General features: G+C 43.1%; 1 protein-coding gene and 2 long non-coding RNA genes across 3 annotated transcripts in view; 1 reads left to right on the forward strand and 2 right to left on the reverse strand.

Annotated features, from left to right (window-relative positions):
• Positions 1-9,077, reverse strand: part of LOC116555364 — a 16,798-nt gene extending 7,721 nt beyond the window's left edge. The window contains exons 1-2 of the long non-coding RNA XR_004270500.1: positions 8,934-9,077; positions 3,618-3,737 (exon numbers count right to left, since the gene is read on the reverse strand). This is a non-coding gene — a long non-coding RNA (uncharacterized LOC116555364). The remainder of the gene's footprint in view (positions 1-3,617; positions 3,738-8,933) is intronic.
• LOC116555363 overlaps positions 1-19,375 on the reverse strand; it is a 785,279-nt gene that overhangs the window by 124,095 nt on the left and 641,809 nt on the right. The gene's annotated exons all lie outside the window — the stretch shown is intronic.
• Positions 7,974-19,375, forward strand: part of HSD17B2 (hydroxysteroid 17-beta dehydrogenase 2) — a 63,332-nt gene continuing 51,930 nt past the window's right edge. The window contains exon 1 of the mRNA XM_032283889.1: positions 7,974-8,453. Coding sequence (XP_032139780.1) covers positions 8,189-8,453 — 265 coding nt within the window. The 5' untranslated portion in view covers positions 7,974-8,188. The remainder of the gene's footprint in view (positions 8,454-19,375) is intronic.

Consider the following 19,375-nt stretch of genomic DNA (forward strand, 5'->3'; position numbering starts at 1 on the left):
CTCCTGAGCCTAAACCAGGAAGAAGCCGAAACCCTGAATAGACCAATAACAAGGTCTGAAGTTGGGGCAGCAATTAAGAGCCTACCACCCAAAAAGAGCCCAGGTCCAGACGGATTCACAGCCAAATTCTACCAGACATACAAAGAGGAGCTGATACCATTCCTTATGAAACTATTCCAAACAATCCAAAAAGAGGGAATCCTTCCCAAATCATTTTATGAGAACAACATCATCCTGATATCAAAACCTGGCAGAGACTCAGCAAGAAAAGAAAGCTTCAGGCCAATATCCATGAGGAACATAGATGCAAAAATCTTCAATAAAATACTGGCAAACCGATTGCAACAGCACATCAAAAAGCCTGTCCACCATGATCAAGTAGGATTCATCCCGGGGATGCAAGGCTGGTTCAACATACGCAAGTATATAAACGCAATTCACCACATAAACAGAACCAGAGACAAAAACCACATGATTATCTCAATTGATGCAGAGAAGGTCTTTGACAAAATTCAACATCCCTTTATGCTAAAAACCCTCAATAATCTAGGTATTGATTGAACATATCTCTAAATAATAAAAGCTATTTACGACAAACCCACAGCCAATATCATACTGAATGGGCAAAAACTGGAAGCATTCCCTTTGAAATCTGGCACTCAACAAGGATGCCCTCTCTCACCACTCCTATTCAATATAGTACTGGAAGTTCTAGCCAGAGCAATCAGGCAAGAAAAAGAAATAAAGGATATTCAAATAGGAAAGGAGGAAGTCAAATTGTCTCTATTTGCAGACGACATGATTCTATATCTAGAAGACCCCATCGTCTCAGCCCAAAATCTCCTGAAACTGATAAGCAACTTGAGCAAATTCTCAGGATAAAAAATCAATGTGCAAAACTCACAAGCATTCCTATATACCAATAACAGACTTAAAGAGAGCCACATTGAGAACGAACAGCCATTCACAATTGCTACAAAGAGAATAAAATATCTGGGAATACAACTAACAAAGGATGTAAAGGACCTCTTCAAGGTGAACTACAAATGACTGCTTAACAAAATAAGAGAGGACACAAACAGATGGAGAAACATTCCATATTCATGGTTAGGAAGAATCGATATTGTGAAAATAGCATACTACCCAAAGTAATTTACAGATTGAATGCTATCCCCATCAAGCTATCAATGACCTTCTTCACAGAACTGGAAAAAACCACCTTAAACTTCATATGGAACCAAAAGATAGCCCGCATAGCTAAGTCAATTCTAAGCAAAAAATAAAAATAAATAAAATAAAATAACAATGCGGGAGGCATCGCACTACCGGACTTCAAACTATACTACAAGGCTACAGTGATCAAAACAGAGATATAGACCAATGGAACAGAACGGAGGCCTCAGAGGCAACACCAGACATCTACAACCATCTGATCTTTGACAAACCTGACAAAAACAAGCAATGGGGAAAGGAGTCCCTGTTTAATAAATGGCATTGGGAAAACTGGCTAGCCATGTGCAGAAAGCAGAAACTGGACCCCTTCCTGACACCTTACACTAAAATTAACTCTGGATTAAAGACTTAAACATAAGACCTAACACCATAAAAACCCTAGAAGAAAACCTAGGCAAAACCTTTCGGGACATAGGCATAGGTAAGGACTTCAAGACCAAAACACCAAAAGTATTGGCAACAAAAGCCAAAATAAACAAATGGGACCTAATCAAACTCCACAGCTTCTGCACGGCAAAAGAAACAGTCATTAGAGTGAATTGGCAACCAACAGAATGGGAAAAAATTTTTGTAATCTACCCATCTGACAAAGAGCTGATATCCAGAATCTACAAAGAACTAAAACAGATTTATAGGAAAAAAACAAGCAAGCCCATTCAAAAGTGGGCAAAGGACATGAATAGACACTTTACAAAAGAAGACATACATGAGGCCAACAAACATGAAAAAAGCTCATTATCACTGGTCATTAGAGAAATGCAAATCAAAACTACATTGAGATACCACCTCACACCAGTTAGAATGGCGATCATTAAAAAAATCTGGAGACAACAGATGCTGGAGAGGATGTGGAGAAATAGGAACACTTTTACACTGTTGGTGGGAGTGTAAATTAGTTCAACCATTGTGGAAGACAGTGTGAAGATTCCTTAAGGACCTAGAAATAGAAATTCCATTTGACCCAGCAATCCCATTACTGGGTATATAGCCAAAGGATTATAAATCTTTCTACTATAAGGACACATGCACATGAATGTTCATTGCAGCACTGTTTACAATAGCAAAGACCTGGAACCAACCCAAATGCCCATCGATGATGGACTGGACAGGGAAAATGTGGCACATACACACCATAGAATACTATGCAGCCATCAAAAACGATGAGTTTGTGTCCTTTGTAGGGACATGGATGAATCTGGAAACCATTGTTCTCAGCAAACTGATGCAAGAACAGAAAATCAAACACTGCATGTTCTCACTCACAGGTGGGTGTTGAACAATGAGAACACATGGACACAGGGAGGGGAGCATCACACACTGGGGTCTGTCAGGAGGAAATAGGGGAGGGACAGCGGGGTATGGGGAGTTGGGGAGAGATAGCATGGTGAGAAATGCCAGATGTAGGTGAAGGGGAGGAAGGCAGCACATCACACTGCCATGTGTGTACCTATGCAACAATCTTGCATGTTCTTCACATGTACCCCAAAATCTAAAATGCAGTTTAAAAAAAAGAAACTTAGGAGAGAGGATAAGGAGAGAGGATAAGGAGAGAGACAGAGAGAGAGAGAGAGAGAGAGAGAGAGAGAGTAATACTGGGACACATGGGCAGACATATTTTTATACATGTTGATCTCTTAATGTATTTAGGAGAAGTAAAGTTGTGTAGATGGAGAATCATTGTCAAGATGTGAATAAATTGAAATAGAGCTTGGGGATCTTTCAATCTGTCTTTTACTAACAGAATTCACTGATTCACTGTGTATGAAACGCAAGGACAATGCATGCAGGAGCGTGCCTTACTCCTCACGCACGTGCAAGCCTCAAGGTCAAAGAGGGGTCTGTATCTCTATCTATTGGCTCAGAATAAACATTTAGTAAATAATTGATGAATCAGGGGGTGGACTAAAAGCCAATCATCAGATAAATCTGCTACTGTTTAATTTCAGTAGATTGTCTCACCCTACCCTCATTGCTTCCCATCCACCGAGCTGATCATGTATTTATATCACTATGGATGAATGAATATTTACTTATATTTTGGATAATTTCCCCACGTGTATGATATTTTACTATAAAAAGTTAAACTGACACGGAGACTATAAAAACTGGAATTTTATTTGATAACAAACACCGTGGCAATCAATAATAGGTCACTTTTGTTAAAAAAGCAAATAAGTCTTTGGTCACATAAGCAAAAATATAGCTTCAAGGCTAGGAGAGGTGATAATCTTATTCTATTCTATGTTCTTTGCACTGTACTGAAAATATTGTGCCCAGTTCTGGGCCTAATCTTTCAGGGGAGATGTAAGTAATTGAATGCCATTCTAAGAAGCAGCTGAAGATCCTTGAAATACTATACAAAAAAAAAAAAAGATCTGACTTACTTGGAACTTATGACAAGTGAGGAGTTTAGACATATTTACCACATACTATTTCAAAGACAGAAAAAAGACATGGTACAGCCCCAAATTCTGGTCATCTTCTCTTGGTCTCCACCCTGCCCACTGTATGAAATAGATAAATATATAATACATGATATTTGCACAATCACAAACACTTAAAACGGTAGTTATCACCCTAATGCTCAAAAAGCAAAGAAAAAAAAAAAGACAAAAAAAAAAACTCGTGTTACCAACAAGATCTCTGTGATTTCTCTGAGATGCTCTGTGACGGTTTGTACCACCTTGTCTATATCCTGAACTTTGGGTCACTATGACATCAACACACAGTCATTCTCTGCTTGGCAAATCATGCCATCATTATGTAACCCTCACCATAGCAAAATGTTCTTCAGTTATTGTAACAGTGTGATTTTAAAAAAACGTTTGAGCTCTGAAATATCTTTCAAATATCTGAAAGAAATAGAACAAGACATTCTCTGACTCCATGTGGAGAGGGAAGACAAATGTCAAGATGAATTTGGCCTAGAGGAGAATGTTCTAATATCCCAAGCAACTTTGCATGGGAAAAATCAGCCTTCAGAGGCAGTGAGATGCCTGTTCTCAGAGATACTCTGGCAATAGACAAGATGACCACTTGGTGGGGATGTTACAGAGACAATCCCCATTTTAGATGGGAAGCTCCTTCTTCAACTTCTAAACTCAAGATCCATGGATTCTAAGAAAGTGTACGTTGGAGGATTCTCAGCATTTTTTTTCCCCAGGTTGGGCAATCCTTCCTTTTGGGTAAGATGTTTTGTTTTCAGAAGGCAATTTTCAAAAAGGCCCCTCTGCTAGTAGAAGGAAATAGCGCAATGACCCATTGGCATCATTAGCAAGCATGAGTTGGTCCAATTGGCTCCTTTTCCCTGGAAGGCTGAGAGCCAACTTGCCAGAAATAGGACACTAGTCAAGTCATGATGGCCTCTAGAATAGCTTCAGGACAAAAAGGCAAGGACAAATAAGGGACATGATTTAGCTCAGTAGGATGGAGAACATCATCACTCAATGGTAGCTCTCAGATGGACTGACCCTGAGGTTAGGATGAGGACATTCAGGGCTCAGAAAGGATTGGGCTCGTTCTCACCTGGAGAGTCTAGCATTCCATATGTTCCCCTACTGGTAAATAGCCTTCCTTTCTACCACCTTGCATCCCCACTAGTCCCTGCTCCTGCAGCAGGCATCCTGGAAGCACTGGGCCCTCAACTCTGCAGGGCCAGGAACTGGGTCTATAGTGTTCACTGCTGAATCCCTCCACAGCTGGCGCAGAACTAGCCACCTAGAAGGCTCTAAATAGAGATGTGTTCCTTCCTATCTTTATCCCACAAATATTAATTATGTATATGTGATGTATCAGTCACTGGACTGGGCATTTGGTGAACAGTAAAGAAAAAACAATAATCAGATAAAGTTCCTGCCCTCAAGAAGTTTATGGTCTACTAGGGGAGGTAGAAAATATTCTTAAAATGAGCAAAGGAAATATATAATTGTGGATCGAGCTAAGTGCAATAAAGGGAATGAATAAGGTGGGCTGGTGGAAGATATTCAGGTTGGGTAACAGGAGGTGATGTTTAAGCAGATATCTGAAGGATGACAAGGGAAACAGCTGTGTGCTGAACCGAAAGAAGAAATAAACGAGTGAGGAGGTGACTGGCCAGAAACTCTCTCTCTGCCCAGAGGAAAAAGGCTAAGAAGCAGTGGGTACTCCCGACAATGAGAAAGGTGCCTACCATCTAGGCATGCCTGTCAGTGCCAGGGACAATGCAAGAATGATGCCATTCACTTTTCAAAACAGCCCTTGGAAGCAGGACTTCTCCTACCCCCATTTCACAGGGGAGGAAACTGAGGCTTAGGAAGGGCAGGTAACTTGCCCCATGCCTCACAGCTAAGCCAGGATTCAAACTCAAGTTAAAAGGCTGTGACACTTGAAAGCTCATGTTCTTAATGCTTTTCAGCACCTTCACCATCAGGGGTCAGGGAGCATCCTTCTTGGGACTTCTGTGTGGCCTGAGGGTGGCTTTGGCTCACAAATTCTTGAGCAAAAGAATCTGTACACTGGAGGATTCTCAGCATTTTTTTTTGGTGGGGGGGTCAGATTGGGCCATCCTTCCTTTTGGGTAGGATGTTTTGTTTTCAGAAGGCAATTTCAAAATGGTCCCTCTTCTGGTAGCAGGAAATAGCACTTTGGGAGCCCCAGGACAGAGCAAGTCTGGTAAGTCACAGGGGCACCTCCTGAAGAAAAGTCAGCTCCTTTCAGGTGGGCATGCACTTGATAGGAAACCTGCACAGGTGTTTGGTCCAGCCCAGATGTGGGAGCCACTGACAAAATACCAAGACTCTCAGCAAAGAGTCACAACTAGTCCTGCCTTCCCACCTGGAAGTTATTTTTGGACCAGAGCTAACAGCCAGGATGTTCCCGGCTGGTGAGGCCACAAGGATTGTGAGAGGCGCTCCGTGGCTCAGATGGCACCCAGGAAGGAATGCGGTCTGTGGAGGCAGGGGAGAGTTCAGGGCTAGCCAAAGACAATTCCAGATCCCCACCCCTAAGCTTCCCGACCAGGAGCTGGTAATATCTCACTGACTCAAATGTCCATGTGTCTGGGAGGGCAGACAAGAGTTGCCATCACTCCATGTAGACCCTCCTAACTGCCTTGTTCTCCAGGCCCACAATACCACAGCACAGTAATGGTTCCCGACACTGCTTCCCACCCCTTCTCCCTGGGGTCTTGAGTTGGCTCTCAGCCCAGGTGGGCTCTGCCTCACCTCCCTTTACAGGGGATATGCTGCTGGGTCCGTTCCTTCCCAAGACGTGCCTCACCAACATCATCCACAAAAGGCATTCTCTCCCCTCCTTTTCCTGTCCCTCGTTTAACTCCAGCAAATGTTTTGGGACAGGTCTTTATTCCAATGGACACTTTGTTTTACAAGACTTCCTCTTATTCTTCCTTCTCCTCCTGTTTAAAAAAGCATGAATCACTAGCATTTATGAGGTTCCTTCTACTGTTCCAGGCAGGATATGATATTATTTTATAGGTGAAGGGATGAAGGTCTAGGGAGGTGAAGTGACCCACCCAAGACTACATAATTATTAAGTGGTGGAGCTAAGATTAGATTTGAATACAGGGAAACTGACCTCAAATAGAGAATATTTCTCTCTAGCTTTGTCAACACCCAGCCTTTATCAGAACCCTGCCTCCCTCCAGCTGGGTACATGGCCCACGTGGGACACACCTTGAGCCCAGGTACAGTGGCTCCCTTGGGCTCGGCACTGGTCGGTGGTGCTGCAGCTGCAGACTGCTGGCTTTTAAGCCACTTGTGAGTAAGGGACTTATTTTTTCCCAGCCTCAATTTTTTTCTCTGTAAACTGACCATAATAATACCCACCTCAAAGGGTTTTATAAGGTTGAAATGGGTTGAAAGTAGGAAAGAGCTAGCACATAATGTACTAATTTTTTTTTAATTCTTTGCATAAAGCAGGCAGTGGAATAGAGTGCTTAAGAGCATAAAGCTCTGAGATCAGGCTATAAGACTCCACTGCTGTGTGATCTTGACTAAGTCTCTTATCCTCTCTGTGCCCTGGTTTTCTCACCTGTACAATTATCATAATACTAGAACCAACTTCATAAGGATATTATATTCAAGGAGAATGAGGTGAGTCCCAGTGAATGGAGGCTGGCATAGAATATGCTCAAAATAAAGAGAATGAACAAATGAGCAGCTACACAAAGCCTCTGCCACAAACAAGTACCCATAGATATCAGCCGCTATTAGTTAATTGTCATTATCATCTCTCCCTGGCAGGTTTCCCCTCTGGCAAGACCAAAGCACTTTCCTCTGCCAAGGAATATCTTCCTCTGCTCCCATATTCCCTCTCCATCCAGCCCTTCAGCCTGCCTCAGTTGGGATTTATAGGAGTCCTGAAGCCATGGACCAGATCAGAGATGCCTTCTCTTCCAGAATCTATCTTCCAAACTTCATCAATTGCCTGGATTTACACACACACACACACACACACACACACACACACACACACTCACTCCTGAGTCAGAAAAAGGACTCAACACCCAGACACACTGCAGGCTCTTGAAGAAGACAGTATTTTCCTGTCAGCTAGAGGATTTTCCTGTTGTTCTCCGTGCAGTTTGAATTCTGTCAATTATTATCCAATTAGTCATCTCTCCAGAGGTGGACTGTCATTAAAAAAAAAAAACCAGAAGGTGTGTGTTTGTGGGTGAGTATGTGCACGTGTTGTGTGTGCAGGGGGTGGGGAGGGGGGAGAGCGGTCAAATAGGAAGTGCCTTGGTATTTATGTTGAAGTGCACACTGGTTTAAATTGCCCACTGGGAATATGTGCCTGTATGATTATGCTTAATCTATGCTCAGTCGAAAGGGGCTGGGGCTGCTTTCTCCCCTCCCTTCTTGCCTCTCTGTTCTTATAACTCAGGCTGCCTCCAGCCAGCCTTTGCCCACCAGACTCACTGGTCCTGAACACTTGAAGGTGCAGCAAATCGCTGAGAATGAGCACTTTCTTCTCGGAGACAGCATGGATCTGCCTGGCTATCCCCACGGTACTGTGTGGGACAGTTCTGTGCAAATACAAGAAGAGCCCGAGACCGGTGCCGAGCTGCATGGTCTGCCTGGCAGGCCTCTGCGCAGTGTGCCTGCTCATCCTGTCCCCTTTTTGGGGCTTGATCCTCTTCTCTCTGTCATGTTGCCTCATGTATACTTACTTATCTGGGCAAGAGTTGTTACCTGTGGATCAAAAGGCAGTCCTGGTGACAGGTAAGCAGATGGCGGCGCTGCAATTTTCACTGACAGCAGGATCTGAAACTTGCTTTGCCTGAGCCTGACTTGGTCAAATCAGGCTTAAAAATAAAATACTTGGCATGGAGTAAATGAAAACCCTCGCCCAAGTGTTTTTCATGACATTGTTTTGGTTCCGTTTTTTTTCCAGGAGGTGCATTTGAAGGGGCTGGTAGTGGGAGGGAAGGACAGGATGAAGTGCACCCAGGCAATGGTTTTTGTTAATTTCCCAGGAATAAGTATTAATAGGCAAAATGGCAATATTTCATGTGTTCTGTTGTACCCAGGAATGTCCCATAGGTTTTTTTTTTTTTTTAGTCTTAAATGGAGTTTTGTTCTGAGATCAATGTTTAGCCAGGTTCTCCACCTGGATTCTTTTTCCCTACGTATGCAAGAAAGCATATAAGCCAGGTTCTACTGGTCCCTGGCTGTTTTGAAATATTGAAGGGATTCGCGTACCTGAGCTGGAGACTTTGCAATTTGCTTGGCTGCTGTCAAGAACCTTGTGTCCTGTGTGAACCGTTCCTCTTTAAGTCATTAGACTTCTAATGTTTCTTAATTGGACCAGGCTGGCAGTGTGTCCAACATTCAGTTGCCTGTTAGCTGAGCTGCCAGTTTTTCTGTGTGTGTGTTTGTGTGTGTGTGTGTGTGTGTGTGTGTGTGTGTGTGTATTTCCCCACTGCAAGTGTGAGGCCAAATTAAATCCTTTGAGTTGTAAAACTGGTTTGTTCGGTTATGGAGTTTAAGCTTGGATAGGGCTCTAATTAGGATTACCCAGAATTATCCTAACCCAGAAAGCCCTGCCAAATTAAAAAAAAAAAAGGCTGTGGAATCATTTGTGGGAGATCATCAGCCCTCCGACTATGATCCTCAGGGTGAAGGCAAGAATGGGATGTGGCTGTAAGAAAACCAGGAGTTTTGACAATTTACCGAGAAACAATATGTTATTGGGTTAAAGTAAAATGCTTTCTTGAAACAAAATGCAAGTTGGTGCTTGTTGGGTTTGAAGTGCCACAGAAAATGAGCTTCTTTAAATTAATTTTTGAAAGTTTAAAGGGAGAAAATTCAATTGATGGAATGTTTATCTGCAAGCATGTCTGGTGTCACCTGAATGATGTTTCTGGGAGTCTGGCTGGGTTTTCCACTTTTTTGCTAGAACTCTCAAATGGCTTTTTGGCTTGGTAAAAATTGTAAGAGAGTCTCAGTTGTCCTGTTCTGTGTCCTGTTCTGTTATGAAATCTTAGGATGAACTCAGGCAAACCACAGAATAGCTGAGAAAATGGGAATCCCTTCTTGCTTGTTTTTCTTATCAACATTCCTTATCCTCTGCGTTTCAAGGTGCAGGCATAAATTAATGTTCACAAAATATGCATCCAACTCAGTGAGCCCACATCACCCATTGAAAGGTGCCCTATTTAGTGTCGAGTGAGGATGATTGGATCAATCAGGCAACTCAAGCTCGAGGACTAATCCCTGCATGAAATGCTTAGCAATTGAGAAAGCTTAGAATTAAAATGAGCACTACATATATTTAAGGATGACTGAAATGTCACTTTCACATTCTGTCTCATTTTAAGTTCCCCATCATTTTTATGAGGGATGCTATGGGCTCATAACATTCTAGAGAAAATTTCAAGACCTTTGTATGAAATCGAGAAATTTAAAATGAATTCATTTTGGTAGAACAGAACTCGTGAAAGAATGAGAAACCACGCTGAGTTTGGAATACCTTTGTTTCATGTTGGCTTATGATAACACAGATTAGTACGTATTTTGATGAGGCAGGACTGGAGAAAAAGTGGCAGTGTGTATCAAAAGCTATAAACATTATTCCTTTATCCGATAGCTCAAGTCTTGGAAATTTCTTTTAAAGGTATGATCTGACATAGGAAAAAAAGAATAGAAGCAAAACCAAAATGGCACGTTCAACACAATCTTATTACTTAATAAGGTTAATATTAAACATCAAAAGCAGCCAAAAGGGTGATAATATATAGTACATCCTCTGGGTGTAACAATGTGCAACCATTAAAAATGACAGCCACAAGAACTGTGTTACATGGAAACCGCTTGGGCCAAAGGCAAACACACAGGAAACCCCAGCGTTGAAGCAGGACTGCAGCCACCTCAAATGCATGGATCCCTGGGCTGCGCAAAAAGCTGTGATAACTGCTGGAAGGAAATAGTTTGTATATGGTTGGATTAGTGTACTGGAAATAGTTTCTAAGTGAAAGGAAATCGTTTATACAGGAAATAGTTGGTAAATGGTTGGATTAGAGTATTTGGGTGTTTATTTCTCCCCTGGATTTCAAATTTCTCTAGTGTCATTACATTACTCATATAATGAAAATACTTAAAAGACAACATTCAATAACTAAAGTTCTTTTTAGTTTATATTTAATTATGGACCCAGGCAAGGGGCAATTACAAAGACAAGTTCAAAAATAACCTTTTCTCTCCCCTTTGAGCCCTTTATTTTATTTTGCTAAGATATTCAAAGCTCTTTTGCCTCAGAGACGATATAATTATAGTAAGAAAAAGTAAGCAAGCATAGAGTGTTTGAATACATATTTGTCTTCAAGATGCCTGAAGTCAGAGTGGCCATTCGAATTTTTTAAATGTATGTGTGATACATTTTATTTTATTTTATTGAGATGGAGTTCCTCTCTGTTGCCTAGGCTGGAGTGCAGTGGCATGATCTCAGCTCACTGCAACCTCCACCTCCTGGGTTCAAGTGATTCTCCTGCCTCAGCCTCCCAAGTACCTGGGATTACAGGCACATACCACCTCACCCAGCTAATTTTTGTACTTTTAGTAGAGATGGGGTTGTGTCATGCATTTTAAGTGTATAACTGTAAGATGAACAAAGAGCAGACTGGTGTGATTGTAATAACATCTCAACCACAGCATAGTGGGAAAAAACTTTGAAGACAGACAGGCTTGGGTTTGAATCCTACATCTCCCTTGCCTTAGTCTGGGTCCCTAGAGGTGGTGGTTTCTGCGAGGATTTGTGCGAAAGATTTATTACCAGGGTTTCCAGAGAAGATGGACAGGGAAAAGGAAGAGGCCGGGCAAGGGTACGACATTGAGAAGTCCTCTGAAGGTCACTTGGGCTTAATCACCCCTGGTAGATGTGGGGTAGTGTGCCTCACACATCAGAGCTGTGCCGACTGGGCCCTGGAGAGCGGTAGTCTTTATGCCTTCCCACCTGTCAATCATTAGTTAAGATCAGCCACCCCTGGTTCCCCTTGATGGTGGGTGGGAGGGAGACTTAACTCCATGTACTTCTAGTACCACATTGACACTGACTAGCAAATGAGTTCTGGCCTACTGGGTGTCCTTTGGGTAAAGGGTCGCAGCTGCTGGCTGTTGGGAGTCAAAGTGCATCATAGACTGATGCACACAAAAGTGGAAGGGCTCTGGGGGAATAGGACCTTACCTGCGCCAACTTTATCACTAGCTGTATGGACAGCTGTGTAAACTTGGGTGCTCAGTTTTGGACTTTGGAACTTCTGTTTTCTCCTTTGTAAATGAAAAATGATAAACACACACACACACACACACACACACGCCTACATACCTTATATTACTACACATGGAGTTAGCAGATAGCAGATGAGAGAGAGAGAGAGAGAGAGAGGGAGAGGGGGAGAGAGAGAGAGAATGGCTGTATTGGGGTGGTGAGGGGAAAGCTTGAGTAGTTACAAAGAACATGAAGGAACAAAAAGAACAAGAGAGAAGCAGCACTCATTTAGTCATTCAGTGCCTACTCATTGAGGGCCCAGTACGTGCCATGCATTTTCCAGAAGCAAAGGAGGAAGAAAATGTTAAGACCATGCAATTATTGTCAAGTGATGGGACCAAAATTTCTACTTTTCTTTGACCCTGGATGCACATTCACTGGAGTTCCTTCTCCCTCCTCTGAGGTTATGCACTGTTCTTCTCAGCCTACCCTCTAAGTTTGGTGGGAGTTGCACAAGTAACTTTAATTTCTATCCTCTGGCCTTTCATTCTGCCCCCTCCAGTCTTTCTCAACCATCTGAAATACAGAGTACTGATTCAGCATCTACTGTGTACAGGGCAGACACCTCAGGGCTTCATGACCACTGGGGAAGACATGGCCACACCTAACTGTGGCTGTGTGATGGGGCAGAGAAGAAACATCTTTTGTGGTTAATTCCCAAAGTGGATCCCAGTTGGGCGTAGATCTTGTGTGTGGGGCCGGGGAAAGCTTGACAAAAACAAGAGACCTCGTTAAGAAACTAAAGGTAGGTTTCCAGAGGGAAAGTGGGAAGGTATTCCAGCCTAATTGGTTAAGTAGCTACTATGAATGCAGCTAGCACTCAGTGAAGCTTCCTGCATTAGATAATTTTTATTTGAAATTTTCAAAACTGAATACACTGGAGGATGGATCTAAGAGAATAAGTGAGATCTGTTTCCACTGAAAATATTTTATGCTCCCTTCTTGCAATTTTTAAGTAGTCCAGCTAAAGTTCTCAAGTTGAATACCACTGATACCATCTTTGGATTTGGACTCATTTGGATTTCACGTTTGATTATTTAGATGGATAAACATTGATAGTGGACTAAGAGACTAAGACAAATAATATCTCTGTGCTCTGAGCTTTACATGCATTTTATATTTGATTCTCACAACCCTAATAACTTATATTTGTAAACAGGAAATGTGTCCAAAGTCACTGAGATCCTAAGTAGCATAGATTGGAGCAAACCCAGATCAGATCCGTCTCTCAACAAAAGCCGTCCTCTTAACCACTATCATTAGAAGTGTGTGTCAGATCCATAGTTGGTATTAGCCTACAGAGGTTACCCAGGATATAAAACGTGTCCACTGAATCCACAAGTAAATATTGAACGTCTATGATGTGCCCACGACTCTGCTTAATACACAGCTTGGAAATTGATTGGGTGTAGAAAATGCTTATGAGGGATGATGAAATAAGGGTACCATAGACAGGGATAGAGATGTTTGCAGAGGGTGATGATTTGAGACATACCATGGGCCAAGTTTGACTTCAGAACTGAGTCTGAAGGGTAGTTCAAGTGAACTGTCACTGGAAGTTGAAAATAATGAAACAGAACTTGGTTAGATTTGTAGATAGATGCTGGAGAAGCATGAGCAACAAAGTGATGGTTGATGTTGATAGGATGGTCCTTTATGAGACTATAATTCAGTCTACCAGACGCTTTTCCCATCAGCAGATGTCCCCACTTACCATGCGGTTTTAGTTTTACCTTTACCTACTACAGGGAAGCATAAAAAGGTACTGTGCTTTTTATATTTCCCTGTAGTAGGTAAAGGTAAAACTGAAACTGCATGGTAAGTGGGGACATTTGCTGATGTAAAAAGTGGGCACATAATTTTGTGAAAGTTTGAACAGTGATTGCACCAGGTGTTATAGATGGAGTGTTTTGATTGGGGAATATTCTGATGGCATGGAAATCCACCCCAACTATACTGCAGGCTGCTTGAAGGCAGGAACCAAGTCTCTGTTTATGACCATGTGCCTTTTCTCAGTCTCTGAGCATGTTAGGCCTAACACAATGTTAATGAGTGAATGAGCCATGAGTGAACTAACCGTGTGGGTCAAATGTCCTCTCCTTTTCATGGCCAGCAGTTGGACACACTAGGATTGTCCCAATCTGCCTATTCTCTTAGGTACTTAACTTTGCTATTCTTTTTGCTGAGGTAATTTGCATAGAAAGGGCAGAGTGACATGGCTGAGCTGTTGGAAGCTCCTTTGTTCTGTACTGACTTAATTGTTGGCTTGCTCTGGTCAAGGCTTGGTGCTGACTTAGTTCTATATGTTCTACTGCTTACCCAGCATGAGGCACAAATTGGACATCCAATGGCTTCCACCAGGCTGCTGAAACAGCTCTCTCAGGATCACTGGTGTCCTTCTAATCACCAGAGCTTGACTTCTGCTCCAGCATTGCTGACCATATTTTCTTCTTCCTAACCTTCCTCCGAGGTCATCTCTGACTCTGTCCTTACTTCACCTTCTTATTTGGCTGTATTTGTAGCCAAAGTCGTACCTGCTCCCGTGGTATTAATTATCTCCTCTGTGTGAGGCTTGGCAAATCGCGGTTATGTCTGCCTGACATTCTTATGAACTCCTGACTCATACTTCCAGAATTTTAGCCTTCAACTTTAAATTTGTCATGTTTTGAAAGAAAACAAATTTATCATCTCCTCTCCTGATCTTTTCCCTTTTTTCTTTTTTTTTGTCGGGGAGAGGGATGGAGTTTCACTCTGTCACCCAGGTTGGAGTGCAATGGCGTGATCTCAGCTCACTGCAACCTCCACTTCACAGGTTCAAGCAATTCTCTTGTTTCAGCCTCCCGAATAGCCAGGATTACAGGCATGCACCACCATGCCCAGTTAATTTTTGTATTTTTTAGTAGACATGGGGTTTCACCATGTTGACCAGGCTGGTCTTGAACTCCTGATCTCAAGTGATCTGACTGCCTGGGCCTCCCAAAGTGCTGGGATTATAGGTGTGAGCCACAGAGCCCCGCTTTTTTTCTTAGCTTCTCTGGTTCCCCTCTTTCCCCTAATTCTGTCTCTCCCACCTTTTTCCCTTTCGGCTTCTGCTTATGTCAGCCACTTGCTCTAAGTCCGTTTCCTCCCTTTTTTATGATTTCTTTATTATTCTCTACCTAACCTCCTATATGCCAGCATTCACTTTACCCTCAAATTCTCTGCATTCTCCTGCAAGTTCCATTTACCCTTCCTATGTTAATTTTATTTGCATGTATGGCTTCTGATACCACCGATAACAGAATCTCTGTATCTTGCCTACACTTGTCTCCTGTGCTCTGGACATGTACCCACTGCTTCCTGAATCCCTCCACCTGAAGGTCCCAGAGCCATCATGCCCCAGCCTGCTAACCGTCCCCTAAATCCTGCTATCAGTCCAGTATTCGCTACCCATTTGATGGCCTTATCACCACCCGCCCATCTGGCCACGTCAGAAAGTTCATAGTCATGTGTGAATTCTCCTATCCATCTGCTCAAATCAGAAATTTGAGAGTCTTCCTTGGCTCTATCTTCTTTCATTGCCTCATGCATCTAGTTGTTTATTCCTAAGTCAGTGACCTTTTATTACCGCTTGGATTTCTTTCCTCCTTTTCATCCCTACCACCACTCCTTGTGTTCAACAAGACTTCATTGTTTCTCACTTGGACCCTTGTAATAGTGTCTTGGTTGTTCTCTCTGTCTCTCATTTCTCCATCCTCACCCAGTAGCCAGAATAACTGGTATCCATGAACACCAAGGAACAATTGCACTTGGCCTCAGTGTCTAGAACTTGGCCGAGGGTGGTAATTCCCATACAAAGTGGAGCACATACCCCCTGACTAGAGAAGGCAGCTGCTTCCTACTTCCCGTCAATTATTCCCACCTTGCCACTTCTGTGGTATTTCAGAAGAAACAGAAAATTGCGGATCTTTGTGCGTAAAATCTCCCATTTAAAACAAGTTGGCAATGATTTCTTTCTTATATTTTATTTTAATAATTCATTATTTTTTGAGAAGAAGTCTCGGTCTTGTTACCCAGGCTGGAATGCAATAGCATGATTAAGGCTCACTACAACCTTCTCTTCCCAGGTTCAAGCAATTCTCCTGCCTCGGCCTCCCAAGTAGCTGGAATTACAGGCATCTGCCACCACACCTGGCTAATTTTGTATTTTTAGCAGAGATGGGCTTTCACCATGTCGGTCAGTCCGGTCTCGAACCCCTGACCTCAGCTGATCTCCTGGCCTTGCCCTCCCAAAGTGCTGAGATTACAGGTGTGAGCCACTGTGCCTAGCCTCTTTCTTTTAAACAATCCTATAGGTCAAACAGAACACCTTCTTGTGGCCAAATGTTAGCTTTCAACTTCTGCTTTGGTGCCTGCAGAGAGGAGCAGGTAAAGAATAAACTTTTCTCTTGCTTATGCAGCTGTATCTCTTGGCATCATTTCTGTGTGTTACTTTGCTATCAGGGCCTCTGTCTTCTTACCCAGGCTACCATAGACTCCTTTAAGGAGTTCCTCTTGGGCCAAGCTTTTCCCTTGTGGAGCACATAGAGCCCTGAGCCTTCCATGGCACCTCCCATTAGCAAGTGTGGTGTGGGGACCGGGGCTCCCCAGGCAGGATCTGGCCACATGCAAGGGGTCTTCCCTGGCCTGCCCTCCTTGTTATAGGTCACTTGCAATATTGGAGGAACAAAGGGGTGAGGAGCTAAAGTAGCTCATTCAGCTTCTTTAGGGTTTATAAAAATCATACAGATAAACTTTATTTCAGACCCAACCATCTCCCAACACCAGAACACCCTTTTCAGGATCATCCCATTTCATCCATTGGTGTGTTTTGAATAACCCCAGCGACAGGGAGTTGACCCCTTGTTGGTGGAACTTACTTCATTTTTATACAATGCTAATAGTTGTAAATATCTTTCTTATAATGAGCAAAATACTCCTCCCGGGAACTTAACTCTGCTCTTAGAAGTCACATAATCTAATTATTCTTTTGCATGATTGCCTTTGAAACATGTGGACTGCATCATATCAGAGCCAAATCTTCTTTGAACTAAATCTTCTCGTTCCTTTTACCATTCCTCCCATGGCCTTGTTTCCAGAATGTTCATCATTCTATTTAGCCTCCTCTGAACGATTTCCAGTTTCTTGACATTCCTCTGAGCTGTTGACTCAGAGTTAATATCACATACCATCTTGATATGAGCAATGCAAACCCAACTGGAACTAAATGAGGTGAAATTAAATCAGAAAAAATGCAGGGTTCTTCACCAGATGCCGTTGCTTTATTTGGCGGTGTCAATCCCCAAACCTCATTTTCCCCTGAGTTCTGAACCATTGGAGAAATGAGGCAGGGGGCTTAAAACATAAATCAGTTTTATTCCTGATAGATGCACTGGAGCACGGGTCTTAGGCATGTGGTGATAAAACGGTGTACCCAGCCAAGGCAAGGTCAAAAAGCCTCAGGCCTCACTCACAGGTGGGGCCTGGACTGGGCTGCTGGGCTTAGCACAGGCATTCTATAGGCTGGGAGGCTGGAAGCAAGAGACAACAGCGTCCATGTGACGCCCTGGCCTCTTGGGTGTTCTCCTCTCCCTCTCAGTCCTGATCATTTCCTCTGAGTTGTCATTTTGTCATTTGGTTCTCCTGCTAGAGAGAGAAAAGACCTTTGCACCAGGCAAAATGTTCATGTCCAGTTCTTTCTGCCAAACTCACCAATCAGATATTTTGTTTTATTTCCCTGAGGGGAGGTGGGGGAGCCAGAGTGGCCAGCAACGTCACACTGAAAGATATCTCTCCATATTGCAGACAGCACAGGAAGTGGGGAAGAAGTGTCCCCCTCTCACACTAGGTTCAGAATACCAGCTCTTCTGGGCTGGGCGTGGTGGCTCACGTCCGTAATCTCAGCACTTTGGGAAGCCGAGGCGGGCAGATCATCAGAGGTAAGGAGTTCGAGACCAGCCTGGCCAACATGGCAAAACCTCATCTCTACTAAAAATACAAAAATTAGCAGGGAATGGTGGTATGCACATATAATCCCAGCTACTCTACTCAGGAGGCTGAGGCAGGAGAATCGCTTGAACCAGTCTGGGTAACAGAGCAAGACTCTGTCAAAAAAAAAAAAAAAAAAAAGAGAGAGAGAAAAAAAGAAGAAAAAGAAAAGAAAACCAACTCTCTAAATAGCAGATGCTGTCTCTAAACACTGCAGCTGGCGTAAAAACGGCCCAGGGAGGTTTGACAGTGAACTTAAATGGGGTCAGTGCTGAGCTATTTACCCCCAGTGAGGCCTCCATCCATCTTAAGCTTCCCTCTTAAGATATACAACATCCAAATGAAGGTATTAGACTACTCACTAGATCTGCACTCATGAGCAAGCCGCTTCACCTCTCTGAGGTTAATTTTTCTCACACATAAAATGAAATCATGGTTGATATCTCTTCTAAGTATTAAGCAAGATTTCGAATATATATTGCTGCCTGATACATAGTAGCTGCTTCATAAAACATAGTGATTTTTACCTTTTTCCTGTCTTTTCCAGTAATCCCCTTGGCAGAGGAGACAAAAGGAAAATAAGTGATGGAGTTCTGCCTTCTGGGCCATTCATGAACATGCCTCATCAGCCTTGCACAACAGTGCCCTTCCTTTTGTTCTTTTGCATTCTGACTGTTCCTTGGCTGGCAAACCCTCTTTTTGTAGTATATTTGCTTTGCAAGTCTCAGCTTAACCCAGGTATTCACCGACTGACGCTTCTCCAGTGTCGAGGCCCTTGACTCTGTGCTGTCTACCTATGGTTCTTGCCCTTTGAAGCTTTGACCTCATTCGAGAGCTTCTGCTGGGACCACTCTAGCCTCTTGTGTTTTCTCTCCTGATTCTTCTCAGATCTGATAATTTACCCTGAGTTGCCTTTTCACTTCTTCTGTTAGAGAGAGTCTTTGGGAGGTGCTGCATTGTGAGGACCTTTGCTCTAGGCAAACTGGTCAGCCATTGCATTTCCTCCTGAGTCCATTACCTCTTAGGCGGGGAGTGAAGGGTGCTGACTGGGAGCAGGACATGTGATTGATGTGAGCTGTGGCTGGGGCTGAAACTGGTTGTTTTCATAGCTCATGTTTTCAGTAACCATGTGCCAATTGCCTACTCTGCACCCTCAAGATACAGTGTGGAGCAAAGACAGAATAGGGCCCTGCCCTCACGAAGCTTAATTCTAGTGGAGTAAGACATAATGCAAACAAACCAGTGAATGGATAAGAAGATCTCAGTGCTGCAAGACCCCCATGGCCAGGACTGTGGTGCCACTATGCTGCTGAGAGCCACCTTGTATCAGAGGCTTCCTATGTGTCAGGCACTGTAGGGAGAACTTTCCATG

The sequence above is a fragment of the Sapajus apella genome, unplaced genomic scaffold (genome assembly GCF_009761245.1).
Source record: "Sapajus apella isolate SASKATOON/1434 unplaced genomic scaffold, GSC_monkey_1.0 scaffold15, whole genome shotgun sequence".
NCBI classification, from domain to species: domain Eukaryota; kingdom Metazoa; phylum Chordata; class Mammalia; order Primates; family Cebidae; genus Sapajus; species Sapajus apella.